Consider the following 15,038-nt stretch of genomic DNA (forward strand, 5'->3'; position numbering starts at 1 on the left):
CCCTACACCACTTCAGACAAATGGCTATCTGTCATCTTCTTCAAAACCTCCAGTGTTGGAGCGTTCACAACTTCTGGGGTCAATGCTGTTCCACTGATTATTTGTTCTCATTGTCAGGAGCCGAGGTGGCGCAGTGGTTAAATGCAGCACTGCAGGCTACTTCAGCTGACTGCAGTTCTGCAGTTCGGCTGTTCAAATCTCACCGGCTCAAGGTTGACTCAGCCTTCCGTCCTTCCGAGGTGGGTAAAATGAGGACCCGGATTGTGGGGGCAATATGCTGACTCTGTAAACCGCGTAGGGAGGGCTGAGAGCCCTATGAAGTGGTATATAAGTCTAACTGCTATTGCTATTGCTAAATTGTTCTAGGTTGCTTCTCTCCTTGATTTGTTTCCATCCACTGCTTCTTGTCCTCCCCTCCTTCCGGTGTTTTGGAGAACAGCTTGACTTTGAGAAGCCACAATGTCTCCCCGGCATCTTATTAAATACCGTCCAGTATTTATCCCGAATCAAATTTGGATTCTTTAGATAAGGAAGAAATTGAGGCGGCAGCAATAAGCAAGGAAGATTCAGAAAACCTCTTCAACTCTTTCTTCTTAGCAAGCCATTCTGAATAGCCAGAGGTTTTTTGAAATTTTATTTTTATTTTAGATTTCCTACCCCGCCTTTATTATTTATATAAATAGCTCAAGGCAGCGGACAAACATAATGCTTCTTCCGCCCCCTATTTTTCCCACAACAACCCTGGGAGGGGGAGGGCTAAGAGAGAAGGACTGTCCCAAAGTACCCAGCTGGCTTTTGTGCCTCAAGAGGACTAGAACTCCTGGCTTCTAGCCTGATGCATTAACCCAGTGTTTCTCAACCTTGGCAACTTGAAGATGTCCAGACTTCAACTCCCAGAATTCCCCAGCAGTGGTTAGGACAGTGTTTCTCAACCTTGGCAACTTGAAGATGTCCAGACTTCAACTCCCAGAATTCCCCAGCAGTGGTTAGGACAGTGTTTCTCAACCTTGGCAACTTGGAAGATGTCCGGACTTCAACTCCCAGAATTCCCCAGCCAGCATTCGCTGGCTGGGGAATTCTGGGAGTTGAAGTCCGGACATCTTCAAGTTGCCAAGGTTGAGAAACACTGCCTTAACCACTAGACCCAACTACCAGACAAACCCCTTCCTTTTTCCTTCTAGTTTTATTTCATATTTGAAGCTTCAGGAAGACAGTTGTCAACTCTTGGTTCTTAACACCAGAGGGCCCCCACCTTCTTCTCGGAGGTCCAGCGCTTCCACCGTCTGTTGAATAGGGATGGCTCTCTCGTGTCTATAGCAGATTCGCGACGGTGACTGTTCTGGGTCAGGGGCCTTTTCTGGACTTCCTTCTAGGGCAGTGAGCATCTCTGCATCGTCCACTTCACAGCCCTGGGGATTAAAAATGCTTGGTCATATCCAAGAGTTATGTGGGTGGGCCAGAGCAGGGGTGAAATTCAGCAGGTTCTGGAGAACCAGTAGCAGAAATTTTGAGTAGTTTGGAGAGCCGGCAAATACCACCTCTGGCTGGCCCCCGAGTGGGGGTGGAAATGGGGATTTTGCAGTATCCTTCCCCTGCCAGGCCCACCAAGCCACGCTCACCGAACCGGTGGTAATAAAATTTGAATTTCACCACTGGGGAAAAGGCTAAAGTTCTCATCTCAAGTCCTTATCACCAAGGGATGGGGCTAACCAGGAGGAGGAGGAGGAGGAGGAGGAGGAGGAGGAGGAGGAGGAGGAGGAGGAGGAGGAGGAGGAACATTGGGCATGGACATGTGCTGACCTGCTTCATAATTGCCATGACTCACCACCATAATTATGAATGTTATGTTTTTTAATTATGTATTGTCTTATATGTTAAAAGTTTGTCTTTTCCCCCCTTCCCTTTTAAGTTGTGAGCCGCCCTGAGTCCCCCCAGGGAAAAGGGCGGCATATAAATAAACTCAATACCAATACCAATACCAATACCAATAATTCTAGGTGCAATTACAATCGTACAAGCCGAGAGCTGCCTGCATATTCAACCATGCTGGTTCTCCTAAGGAGCAGCTTTCAATGTGGTCTCCAACTCATTGTCCTCTCCTACACCTGCTGATTTCTCTTTCCTAATATTTCATGTGATCTTGATACTAGGATAGAATAACAGAGTTGGAAGGGACCTTGGAGGTCTTCTAGTCCAACCCACTGCTCAGGCAGGAGAGCACTTCAGACAAATGTCTGTCCAATCTTTTTAAAACCTCCAGTGATAGTAAGAGAGAATTTGACAACTAGACAGATTCTTTGGGTATTAAAAGTTTCTTTACCATGTGGAACGGGAAAAAGGAATGATTACCCTTAAGATTAGTTGTTCTGTTTGCTTCGCCTAACTAAAACAAATGAGACAGGATATTGGTACCAATACCCCCTGTGGGGAGGTAAATGGGTAGTGAATGTCCTGTCTCTGTTTTGGGAGATTGTATATGAGGTCTACGTGACACAGGAGAGGGGTCTACATGACAGAGGAAGGCCAGGTACTTTGGGATGACTTGAGAGACCGCCTCCTGCCAATTACCTCCCTGCGACCAATCAGATCACATAGATTAGGCCTCCTCCGAGTTCCATCTGCCAGTCAGTGCTGACTGGCAACTACACGGAGGAGAGCCTTTTCAGTAGTAGCTCCGACCCTTTGGAACGATCTCCCCGTGGAGATTCGTACCCTCACCACCGTCCAGACCTTCCGCACAGCCCTTAAGACCTGGCTATCCCGTCAGGCCTGGGGATAAAGATAATTTGTCCCCACCCGAATGATGAATGAATGTTGTTTACTATTTTACTTTTATGTATTGTTTGTGTCTATTGTCTGTACCCTCCCTTCCTTATTTTATGTAAGCTGCCCTGAGTCCCCTCAGGGAAAAGGGTGGCCTATAAATACTAATAAAATCCTAAAATCCTAAATGATCAATAAATTGTCTAAGAGTATAAAAGACTGTAAACAACTGCCATTCGGGGTTCAGGTTTTGCTCCTGAACCTTTGCGCAAATAAACCTTTCCCTTTTGACAAAGAGCTGGTCTTGTCTCATTTTCTGCTACAATAGAGGTATAGCCTTTATTGGCATTGTGTAAAAAATGGCAACGAAATTGGCTAACACCAATGGTGTTAACCACTGTGATGGAGCACTCACCACTTCTGGAGGCAACTTCTGTTCCACTGGTCAATTGTCCTCACTGCTAGGAAATTTCTTTTTGGTTCTAGGTTGCTTCTCTCCCAGATTAGTTTCCATCTCTTCCCTTGTGGTGCTTTGCATAAAAAGCTGAGCCCCTCTTCTCTGGGGTAGCCCCTCAAATTTTGGAAGACTGCTAATATGTCACCCCTGGTCCTGCTTTTCTTTATTTAGGCTACCCAATTCCGGCAATTGTTCTTTGTTATGTTTTAAGCTCCAAGCCTCACCTTGTTGAGTTCCTTCTGCTTCTGGTGAAGCTCTTGGCATCTGCAACGTGGGAAAACCGTCTGCACAAGCCTTTTGATGGTGAAGGCGTCAACCATGTCTGCGTAAATATGGCGCCTCAGTTCATGCAAATCCTCACCCTGGCAAGGAGAAGCCCAATTTTGTGAATGACAGAAAAATAGGCATTACTTTTATATATTACCTAGGGCCCACGCACGACTGTATCACTTCCTCCTCCTTCCCTGAAATATATAAATATGAGTCCCTCTATTTATTTGCATTATTTTTGGGGAGGGATTTCCTCCAATGCGTACTGTTCAATAAATAAAATATTGCAGTGAGATTCGATTATTGGTTTTGGGGTTCTCCGTTTGATTTCACAAGATGCAAGTTCCTCCACAAGCATGTTAAGACATAATAGAATAACAGAGTTGGACGGGACCTTGGAGGTCTTCTAGTCCAACCCCCTGCTCAGGCAGGAAACCCTATAACATGTCATACAAGTGGCGGTCCAGCCTCTTCAGTGATGGAGCACCCACAACTTCTGGAGGCAACTTCTGTTCCACTGATTAATTGTTCTAACTGTCAGGAAATTTCTCCTCAGTTCTAAGTTGCTTCTCCTTGATTAGTTTCCACCCATTGCTTCTTGTTCTGCCCTCAGGTGCCTTGGAGAATAGTTTGACTCCCTCTTCTTTGGGGCAACCCCTGAGATAATGGAAGACTGCTATCGTGTCTCCCCTGGTCCTTCTTTTAATATCCATTTCTAGATGGATAGAGATAGTTGATAAATACAATACAATGGCAGAGTTGGAAGGGACCTTGGAGGTCTTCTAGTCCAGCCCCCTGCCTAGGCAGGAAACCCTATACCGTTTCAGACAAATGGCTATCCAGCATCTTCTTAAAGACTTCCAGTGTTGGAGAATTCACAACTTCTGGAGGCAACTTCTGTTCCACTGATTAATTGTTCTAATTGTCAGGAAATTCCTCCTCAGTTCTAAGTTGCTTCTTTCCTTGATTAGTTTCCACCCATTGCTTCTTGTTCTACCCTCAGGTGCCTTGGAGAATAGTTTGACTCCCTCTTCTTTGGGGCAACCCCTGAGATAATGGAAGACTGCTATCGTGTCTGCCCTGGTCTTTCTTTTAATATCCATTTCTAGATGGATAGAGATAGTTGATAAATACAATACAATGGCAGAGTTGGAAGGGACCTTGGAGGTCTTCTAGTCCAACCCCCTGCCTAGGCAGGAAACCCTACATCGTTCCAGACAAATGGCTATCCAACATCTTCTTAAAGGCTTCCAGTGTTGGGGCATCACAACTTCTGGAGGCAACTTCTGTTCCACTGATTAATTGTTCTCACTGTCAGGAAATTTCTCCTCAGTTCTAAGTTGCTTCTCTCCTTGATGAGTTTCCACCCATTGCTTCTTGTCCTGCCTTTAGGTGCTTTGGAGAATAGCTTGACTCCCTCTTCTTTGTGGCAGCCCTTCAAATATTGGGAGTCCCACCCACCCACCCTCAAATAAACCAGCCACACACCTGTGGCTGGTTTTCAAGCTGAAGCTGTTCTCTGAATAAACTCCTCAGAATGAGCTGTACTTTACCTCCGGGTTGAGGAAGAGATGACACTGGGCAGGTTGGCCATCCCTCCCGGCTCGCCCGATCTCCTGCACGTAGCTCTCAAAGTTCTTGGGCATGTTGTAATGCACAACCCCGCGCACATCCGACTTGTCCAAGCCCATCCCAAAGGCCACCGTGGCCACCACCACTCGCAACTCGCCGGACATGAAGTTTTTCTGCACGCGGCGGCGTTCGTGGGCCGTCAAGCCGGCGTGGTAGGCGTCGGCCACCCATTTCAGAGGGCGGCGGAGGCTCTTTTTAGCTGTGGGGGAACGAGGGGGAGAATGAAGGGGAGCCGCACTGCAAGACTGGCAGCCACGCAAACAGCCACTTGTTTCAAGGGTCCAAAAGGGCTGGCCAGGAAAAAAGGCTGTTCCAGAAGCAAAGATTTCATGTCTGTTTAGCTGGGCTTTAATTTTTTCAATTAAATTAAAAAGAATTTAATTCTTTTTTTGAGAAAAAGAGGCGCTGAGTGGGATCATGCTCTGGCATCATTTTGGCAGCAGGAAAAGGTATGCAGATAGGCTTCGACTTATAACCATTCGTTTAGCGGCCGTTTAAAGTTACTGCACAACGGCACTGAACAGAGTGACTTAGGACCGATTTTTTCACAGGGCCCAATGCAGCATTCCTACAGTCACATGATCAAAATTCGGAGGCTCGGTAAATAACTCACATTTATGACGGGGGGGTCACCTGATTTTCCTTTGGAGACCTTCCGGCAAGCAAAGTCAGTGGGAAAGCCAGATTCACTTAACAACCATGCGGCTCACTTAACAATCATGCGGCTCACTTAACGTATTTTTCAGACTATAAGACGCACCAAGATTTCAAAGAGGTAAGTAAGAAAAAAAAAATTTGTCCTCCCCGGCCCCCAGGAGTACCCTGCGGGCTTCAGCAGGACTGGGGGAAGGCAAAAACACCAATTTTGTGAAAAATGAGCAGAAAACACGGCGTTTTTGTAAATACAAGGGCATTTTTGCCTCCCCCAGCCCTGCTGAAGCCTGCAGAGTGCAGCTGGGGGATGGGGGAAGGCAAAAACGCCTCAATTTTTGTGAAAAATGGCTTGTTTTTCCGCAAAAATGGGATGCGGGGGTGGAACTTCAGGAGCCTCAAAATGGCTGTATTCAGTGTATAAGATGCACCAACATTTCCACGCTCTTTTTTGGGGGGGGGGAAGGTGAGTCTTATACTCTGAAAAATATGGTAATAACTGTGACTCACTTAACAACTGTGGCAAGAAATGCTGTAAGATGGGGCAAAGCTTACTGTAACAACTGTCTTGCTTAGCAAGGGAGAACATTGAACTCAACGGTGGTCATAAATCAGGGACAAAAAGAAGAAGGGAGTTTCTGCCACATCCCTTATTCCCTCCACGGCTGTTGCCCAGGCCAGTTCTGCCCATAAACCCCCAGTCAACAACTTACCTTTGGCTTTCTTCCTCCTTCCGGGGAGGGGCTCCTCCCCCTCCGGCTCTCCTTCGCAGGGGGGTCTCTCAGCTTCACCCCCTGCAAACACGTGCGGATGAAGGCTGCAATCCGCGCCGTCTCTTCCCGGCGGGTGCAGTACACAATGATGGAGTCCAGGCTTCCAAACCTTTCCCCTTGCAGCAAACGTACGAGAGCCTGCAACAATGAGCATTTTTTTTCCCCCAACAGGGATTCAGAACTGTTTTCCTGGCTACCTTAGGAAAAGAGGCTGCTGTCCTTTGCAAGGAAATAACACCCAGATGCAACACATTTCCTAGCTAGGGAATTGTTTGTGGCCTTTTCAGCCTGATTTTCTTCTCAGTTCTAGGAGTTGATCCCAAACAAATCCCAAAAGTGTTTTTTCAGCTCTTTGGAAGATAGCAAAATCCACATTTTGGACAGAGAGAGGAACTCTGGTTTGAATGAGGGGGTCAAAAAGGCCATCTGTGTCCGTGATGGCAAAACTATGGCACGTGTGCCAAAAGTGGCACGCAGAGCCATTGCCCCGTTGCTCTTCTGGGTTCCAACACGCACATGCGTGGTGCTCTTCACATGCAAGGGAGTGCCAGACACCAGAAGAGCAGCTCCCTGGCACGCATGCCGGGAAGCTGAGCTTCTGGTTTTTCGCATGTGCATGCGCCCCAGCCAGCTGGTGTTCGTGCGCCCATGCATGCCAGAAATCAGAAGGCCATATGACCAGCGCACAGGAATGCAGATGCATGCTGGGAAACTGCTCTCCTGGTTTCCGGCACTCCCCCACGCTCCCATTTCGGCAAAGGTTTGCCAACACTGATCTACCTCATGGCTCCTCTTTCAACAGAGGAGGAGAGACAAGGCCTCACCTATCCAGTCTTTTCAGCAGTTCCAAGAAGGCCCCACGCCCATTTGCTCCACTCAGGTGACCCTGAGGAGACAGAGAAGCCTCCAGGTAGCCTCAACGGCCATCTAAAAGGATGCAAAGGACCAGCTGCCTGCAAAGAATATAAACCCTTCCCTTCCCCACCATCCAGTCAGAGGTGGAGAAGCTCCTTGGATGAGAAGCAAAACCTCTTCAGAGAAAAAGCCAGAAGGTCCAGTTGCCTCTTGGGAAAAGCACCTTTGGGGACAACCCTGACCTGGATGACTGGGAATCTCCAGAGGGATCCCAAACAAATTCTCCCACAGCAGTGGGTTTCTGAACGCAGAGAGATCCATCCCAGAACTCTGGGTATGAATACTGGGAAAGCACTCTAAAGCAGGGGTAGCCAACCTTTTTATACCTACCTCCCACTTTTGTATCTCTGTTAGTAGTAAAATTTTCTAACCGCCCACCGGTTCCACAGTAATGGTGATTTTATGAAAACCTAATGAAATTTTTTAAATAATGCTATGGAATTTTTTTTAAAGTCAATTAAAAAATTTTTTTAAAAGGAAAGTGCTTCAGTATCTGACAAAACCACTACCGCCCACCATGAAAGCTGGAATGCCCACTAGTGCAGTGTTTCTCAACCTTGGCAACTTGAAGACGTCTGGACTTCAACTCCCAGAATTCCCCAGCCAGCGAATGCTGGCTGGGGAATTCTGGGAGTTGAAGTCCAGACGTCTTCAAGTTGCCAAGGTTGAGAAACACTGCACTAGTGGGCGGTAGGGACCAGGTTGACTACCACTGCTTTAAAGCGTAGCACCTTCTGGATACAAACCACAGGAGAGCCTGTTGGTGGAGAAAACCAGTTTTCTTAGTAAAAGCTTAAAATTCCATCTTCTGGTGAGTTTCTGGAAGACAGGCTCAACATAAACATCTGGCAACGTTCTTAAAAGAAGACTCCCACCCACACCTCCCAACGGCTCTCTTATATGGAAACATCTGGCTGGGCTCCAGGCTTACCTGGTCCTTGTCCCTGTCTGTAGAGATAGAGAGACACAAGTTTGGAGGAACCGAAACGGAACGCACAGCCAGCCCTTCGCCCTCTGGGATGCCCAAGTGATGGGCCACGTCCTGTGCCCGTCGAAACGGTGGCGGTTGCTGTCAGGCCTAAGAAACACCGCACACCCAAGCGTTCTCGAAGAACCTGCGGGGAAAGAAATGGTGAAGGTCGTCTAATTTGGAAAGCACAAGAAGGCGAGTCTCTTCCAGCCGTGGGCTTATGGTGTGCCCAGCTGGAGAAATAAAAATGCTGCCCTCACCTCGAACTTGCATACACATTTACACTTTGTGTTTTGTTCTTCCCAACTGCGAGAGGAAAGTTTTGATGAGGGAGGGAGGGAGGGAGGGAGGGAGATTGGGACAGAAAGAGTGAGAGAGAGAGAGAGAGAGAGAGAAAGAAAGAGAGAGAGAGAGACAGACAGGGAAGGAAGGAAGGAAGGAAGGAGGGAGGAGGGAGGGAGGAGGGAGATTGGGACAGAAACAATGAGTGAGAGAGAGAGAGAGAGAGAGAGAGAAAGGAAAGAAAGAGAGAGAGAGACAGACAGGGAAGGAAGGAAGGAAGGAGGGAGGGAGGGAGGGAGATTGGGACAGAAACAATGAGTGAGAGAGAGAGAGAGAGAGAAAGGAAAGAAAGAGAGAGAGAGAGACAGACAGGGAAGGAAGGAAGGAAGGAGGGAGGGAGGGAGGGAGGGAGGGAGGGAGGGAGGGAGGGAGATTGGGACAGAAACAATGAGTGAGAGAGAGAGAGAGAGAGAAAAGAAAGAAAGAGAGAAGACAGACAGGGAAGGAAGGAAGGAAGGAAGGAAGGAAGGAAGGAGAGGAGAGAGAGAGAGAGAGAGAGAGAGAGAGAGAGAGAGAGAGAGAGAGAGAGAGAGAGAGAGAGAGAGAGTTAAGTTAGTTAGTATTACCCTTGACTCACACTTCTACTCATTCACCCTCAGTACCTTACAGAGCCGGAGGTAGCAAGGGCGGAAGTTATGCGACCACTCGGACAGACAGTGGACTTCGTCAATGCAGGCAAAAGCCACGGGGGGCAGCTGGTCGGCAGGAGGGAGGCAGCTGCTGCTGGAGAGGCCTCCTCCAACCAACGCCTCGGGGGAGAGCAGGAGCACCTGGACTTTCCCGGTCTTTACCTGTAAGAAGACAACCTCGGTTGGTGAGGAACACGGGCTTTCTGTCAGATCTGCCCTCTTCGGCTTTGCTTGGCATCCTGTCATAGATTGTTAGGGGGGGGGCAGCAGGGACAGGAAGGAGGCAATTGGCATGTGGAGAGTAGAGAAGTGTGTGCGTGTGTGTGTGTGTGTGAGAGAGAGAGAGATAGGCTTGATAGAAATGAGGGGTCTTCGAGGACACCTAGTCTGGGAAAAGAATGCGAATGGCACCAGGTGACCCCAAACATTGAGCTGCTCCCCAGAACACAGAGATGGAGAGTCAAGGGGAGGAGGGCCAGGGAGGAGGAGAAAAAATGTAGTGCTTTGCTTGGGAACTTTAGCTCTGGCCTTGCTTTCACTGCAACCAGCAATCCTTCGTAAAAGAGCCTATGGACTAAGTGGAGTCGAGGGTCTTTCTTTCCTAGGGACCTAGCTGGGGAAGGTCTGACACTTTCATTGCAACCCTGCTCAGTGTTGCACATTCAACACAGCCTTGTTGAGCAGGAGGACTGAGAAATATCTATGTTGGCCCACGTTCTCGTAAACAAGTGGACACCCGAAACAATTACAATTACGGTTACAACAATTGTTGTAATTGTAGTTACAAAAGTGTTTTTCACTGCAACAGCACTGAGAACAAAATGACTTATAACTGTTTTTTACATCGTTGCAACATCCCCATGGTTATGTGACCAAATTCATACACTTGGCCATGGACTCATATTTATGACAGTTGCAGTCACGTGATCCCCTTTGGCGGATCTTCTGACAAGCAAAGTCAATGGGGAAGCCAGATTCACTTAACAACCACGTTAACTAATATAACAACTGCAATGATTCACTTAACAATTGCGGCAAGAAAGGTCATGCAGTAGGGCAAAACTCACTTAACAACTGTCTCACTTAGCATCAGCAATGTTGGGCTGATGCCAACTTACTGCTTAAGTTCAAAACTGGAGGCTGGCAGGACCCCAATATACCTAACGCTACCCCCAACTGAGGCTACAAATCCCACACTTAGGGGCTTTGTGGGGCAGTATAATCTGGAGGATCCTACTAAAGACAGTTCTCAGTGACCCCAAGGCAGCTTCGCCCCCACGCAGATGGCTCACCCGCTCCATGGCAGCCTCCCGCTGAGCCTTCGACATGCCGGAGTGGACGCAGACTGCTTTCAAGCACTGAGGGAGGCCAGAGACCTGCAAGGAATACAGAATGTGCCTCATTCAGAGTTGGAGTTTCCAGCAACCTCTCCAGAAAACGAACAGGAGCCAAGTCCCTGCTGCTTTTCCTATTGCCACGATTTTGGCTCCAGAAGAAATGCTGAATGGGGCATTTTGGCACTGGCTCACCTGTGCCAGCAACAAGGGAGCGAGCCATGCTGCAGAGAGTCTAGGATAACGTGGCATGGCCAACTCGGCACCGGACAAGAGTTACACTAGTATGGAAGGAATGGTGGAATAGGATCCCTACTCCCTCCAGGGGGAAAAGATATTCCAACGGTGGCCCTGCAGAGAAGGCTCTTCTCCCAGACCCTGCCAGCCGGAATCCCTGGACCGATGGGTGCGCAGCATGCCTCCTCTGTCAGCGCGGGTGGGGTGGGCCACTCCAGTGGGGTGAGACGGCTCCTTGAGTCACCTGGACCGTATGCCAGGCAAGGCGTTTCCTGGCCTCAAAGCTCTTGCTCAAAGAGCAGGTGGCAGCTGTGACCAGGGAGGCCTCCATCTGGTATGCCAGTTGCGCCCTTTCCCAGATCGGGGGCTTCTCAGATGGTCAGTTATGCCCCGGCCACCTCACAGCTCTCTACATGGGGCCGCCCTTAGCAATAGCAATAGCAGTTAGATTATATATCGCTTCATAGGGCTTTCAGCCCTCTCTAAGCGGTTTACAGAGTCAGCATATCGCCCCCACAGTCTGGGTCCTCATTTCACCCACCTCGGAAAGGATGGAAGGCTGAGTCAACCTTGAGCCGGTGAGATTAGAACCGCTGAACTGCAGATAACAGTCAACTGAAGTGGCCTGCAGTGCTGCACTCTACCCACTGCGCCACCTCGGCTCTTAAGCCCTTGAAGACCACCTAGAACTGTGATGGCGAACCTATGGCACACATGCCAGAGGTGGCACGCAGAGCCCTCTCTATGGGCACGTGTTCTGTTGCCAGCTGCTCCTCTGGTTTCCAGCAGCTGGTCTTCACGGGCACGGGAGCGGCAGAAAATGGCTGAAAACGGCCTGAAAAACAGCCCGAAAATGGCCTGAGAACGGCCAAAAAACCAGACATGTGCATGTTGGCCAACTGGGCTTTGGGTTTCTGGCTCTCCAGCACATGGACATGAGTTCTGGTTTGGGCACTGACCTAGAAGCTCCAACTGGTTCACAACGCAGCACCGCATGCAGTGAGGGAAGACCTCTGAACTGCACGGGTTGCTGGTTTGCTTCCGAGCACACGGTTCATTCATTTCATTTCATTTATTAAATTTCTATGCCGCCCAATTTCTATGCCGAGGACTCCGGGCGGCTTACAGAAATGAAAAAAAAATTAAAAAGAATTATTAAAAACAATGGGACACAACAAGTTAAAAAGGGAACACAACAAACATTCAATCAGGAGGGAGTGGACCTCAATCAAGGGGTCAACAGCTCCAAGCCTGCCGGAAAGCCAGGTTTGATAGCTTTTTGGAAGGCCATGAGAGTGGGTAGGGCCCAGATCTCAGGGGGCAGCTCATTCCACAGGGCCGGAGCGGCAACAGAGAAGGCCCTACTCCTAGGCATTGTCCTGCTGACGGCACCCGGAGAAGGCCCCACCCTGTGCGATCTTATTGGTCTGAGGGTGGTATGTGGCAGAAGACGGTCTCGCAGATACCCGGGTCCTAGGCCATGTAGGGCTTTAAAGGTGACGACCAGCACCGATTCAAGGTGTCACCCTACAGCCTCCCCACCCCCCACCCACCAGCTGCCAATCCAAGGGCGCATCCCAGCTTACTTGGTCGTCCATCAGCGACACCAAAGGGGAGATCACCAAAGCCACACAGGGGGACCGTCTGCTGTAGAGATAGGCAGGGAGTTGGTAGCAGAGAGATTTCCCATCCCTGTTGACAAGACCACCAAGGTGGAGAGCCCTGCGAGAGAGTGAAGCCGGCAGAGAGTCAGCCCCAGAACCTTCCCCGGTGCTGGCACTCGCACAGAAATTGCAGTGCTAGAAGGCACCTCAAAGGACATCTAGCCCACCCCCCGGTTCAGTGCAGGATTCATTACAACCGCTAGAGCAGAGGATCGCTGAATTTCTATACATGAAGACCTTCAGGGGAAAATTTCCCCACTACACGTGTTAGCCTGTTTCACTGACTGACCGGCCGTGCCTTTAAAATATGCAGCCTGGATGTACATCGCTGAAGATTAAAAAGGGTTCCAAGCGATCTTGTGAATGCAAGAAGAGGGAAATATTTCTCCAGATTGCCAGAAAACAAAACAATAGGTCCCTTTCTGACAGTTCCAGAGCGCCTGTCAGTTCAAGTGTTGCTGGTAGGGAACTTCCCAAAGTGATCCTGGAGGGCAAGTCAGTCTAAAAGAGTGTTTCCCAAGAATCTGCGCCCATCCAATTTGATCCAGCAGACTGGGAATCTGCAGATCCCATCAGCCACAGAGCGTCACCTGACAGTGACTAGAAGATGGGCCTTTTCTGCCCCTGCTCTGTGGAATATCCTCCCCTCGGAGATCAGAATGACCCCCAATTCTGATGGCCTTTTGTGAGGCTCTTAAAACCTGGCTGTATTCCCACGCCTGGGGCCCTGAATGGGTTTAGATCCCCGTTTCCCGAGTTTACCATTTACTGCCTAACTATCTCGGCTAGTGTGTGTATTTATTTTGGATGTTTTTATTGTTCTTAAAATGCTTCTTTATTGTTTTAGGTTTTTTTAAAATAATTTTGGGATTGTGAGCCACCTATTGATTGAGATGGGCAGCTGTAGAAATTGAAAATACATGAAAGTATGAATGAACGAGTTGAGATGCACAGTGCCTATTCATATACTAGAGCAGACATGGCAGAAAACAGATTTCATCCGATGTCTGGGTGGAAGGGATTGGGGAACAGGGCCAGGTCTTGCTCAGAATAGCAGGGGAGGTACCACACTGCAATATACTTCTCCTTTTAATTCATTTTTGCAACACAGAGTCGTACTTCATAACACAAAATGTGCATTTTCTCTAGGCCCCACTGAGGAGTGTTCTCAATAGACAGGAGGGAGCTTCGGGTAAGATGGAAACTCACCACGGGGCAGGCCTAAGTTCTCTCCTGTGTAGTGACACGAGCATTCCAGGAAAAAAGGGAGACGCTTTTTGTGCCCAGCAATGCCAGTGTTACCCCACCAGACTCTGTCGGGAGACTAGCACAAACCAAAGTCAACCAACAGCCACCTAGCAATAGCAATAGCAGTTAGACTTATATACCGCTTCATAGGGCTTTCGGCCCTCTCTAAGCGGTTTACAGAGTCAGCATATCGCCCCCAACAATCCAATAGATAAGATAGATAGATAGATAGATAGATAGAGAGAGAGAGAGAGAGAGAGAGAGAGAGAGAGAGAGAGAGAGAGAGAGAGAGAGAGAGAGAGATGATAGATGATAGATAGATAGATAGATAGATAGATAGATAGATAGATAGATAGATAGATAGATAGATAGCAATAGCAATAGCAGTTAGACTTATAAACCGCTTCATAGGGCTTTCAGTCCTCTCTAAGCGGTTTACAGAGTCAGCATATTGTCCCCACAGTCTGGGTCCTCATTTCACCCACCTCGGAAGGATGGAAGGCTGAGTCAACCCTCAGCTGGTGAGATTTGAACAGCCGAACTGCAGTCAGCTGAAGTAGCCTGCGGTGCTGCATTTAACCACTGCGCCACCTGGGGCACCTGCTGGTTCTTCTTGTCAGAAGGCTTGCCAGAAATACCTGGCCACCACGAACAACTGATCCAAGTAAGTGGAAAGGTTCGTTTCTTTACGCCTTACCTGAAAGTATCCTCATCACTGCGGTTTCCTGTCCTGGCCGGAAGGAAGTATAGCCCAGCTCAGCCAGTGCTCGGAACACTTCAGGAGGTGTATCTGGACAAGACACGGGGCACAACCTCAGCTGGGAATGCCCGTCCCCAGGGAAGACTCAGCAGGAAGAGCTGAACAAAGAGACCCTCCATACACCTTCAACTGAACTCTGTTGCCATTTCATCTATAAAGATACGGGCTCTGTACAAAAGATTCCAGATTCTGAAGAACTGGAAGTTTAGGAGGGCAATTGAGAACGTCAAAGCTGCCTCTATTAGCATACATGCCTTCTACGTTTCTCAGAATAATAACAACAACAGAAGAATAACAGAATAACAGAGTTGGAAGGGGCTTTAGAGGTCTTCTAGTCCAGTGTTTCTCAACCTTGGCGACTTTAAGTCCTGTGGACTTCAACTCCCAGAATTC

General features: G+C 48.7%; 1 protein-coding gene across 1 annotated transcript in view; it reads right to left on the reverse strand.

Moving 5' to 3' along the window:
- Nucleotides 1-15,038, reverse strand: part of RECQL4 (RecQ like helicase 4) — a 33,991-nt gene that overhangs the window by 8,086 nt on the left and 10,867 nt on the right. The window contains 12 exon segments of the mRNA XM_087706608.1: nucleotides 1,253-1,409; nucleotides 3,445-3,582; nucleotides 5,044-5,321; nucleotides 6,487-6,523; nucleotides 6,526-6,684; nucleotides 8,393-8,509; nucleotides 8,511-8,576; nucleotides 9,376-9,564; nucleotides 10,695-10,778; nucleotides 12,560-12,663; nucleotides 12,666-12,695; nucleotides 14,583-14,675. Of these exon segments, the coding sequence (XP_087562734.1) occupies nucleotides 1,253-1,409; nucleotides 3,445-3,582; nucleotides 5,044-5,321; nucleotides 6,487-6,523; nucleotides 6,526-6,684; nucleotides 8,393-8,509; nucleotides 8,511-8,576; nucleotides 9,376-9,564; nucleotides 10,695-10,778; nucleotides 12,560-12,663; nucleotides 12,666-12,695; nucleotides 14,583-14,675 (1,452 nt within the window).

Source organism: Thamnophis sirtalis, unplaced genomic scaffold, assembly GCF_051295495.1.
Source record: "Thamnophis sirtalis isolate CommonGarterSnake01/CBP01778 unplaced genomic scaffold, rThaSir2_p1.2 scaffold_2, whole genome shotgun sequence".
Classification (NCBI taxonomy): Eukaryota; Metazoa; Chordata; class Lepidosauria; order Squamata; family Natricidae; genus Thamnophis; species Thamnophis sirtalis.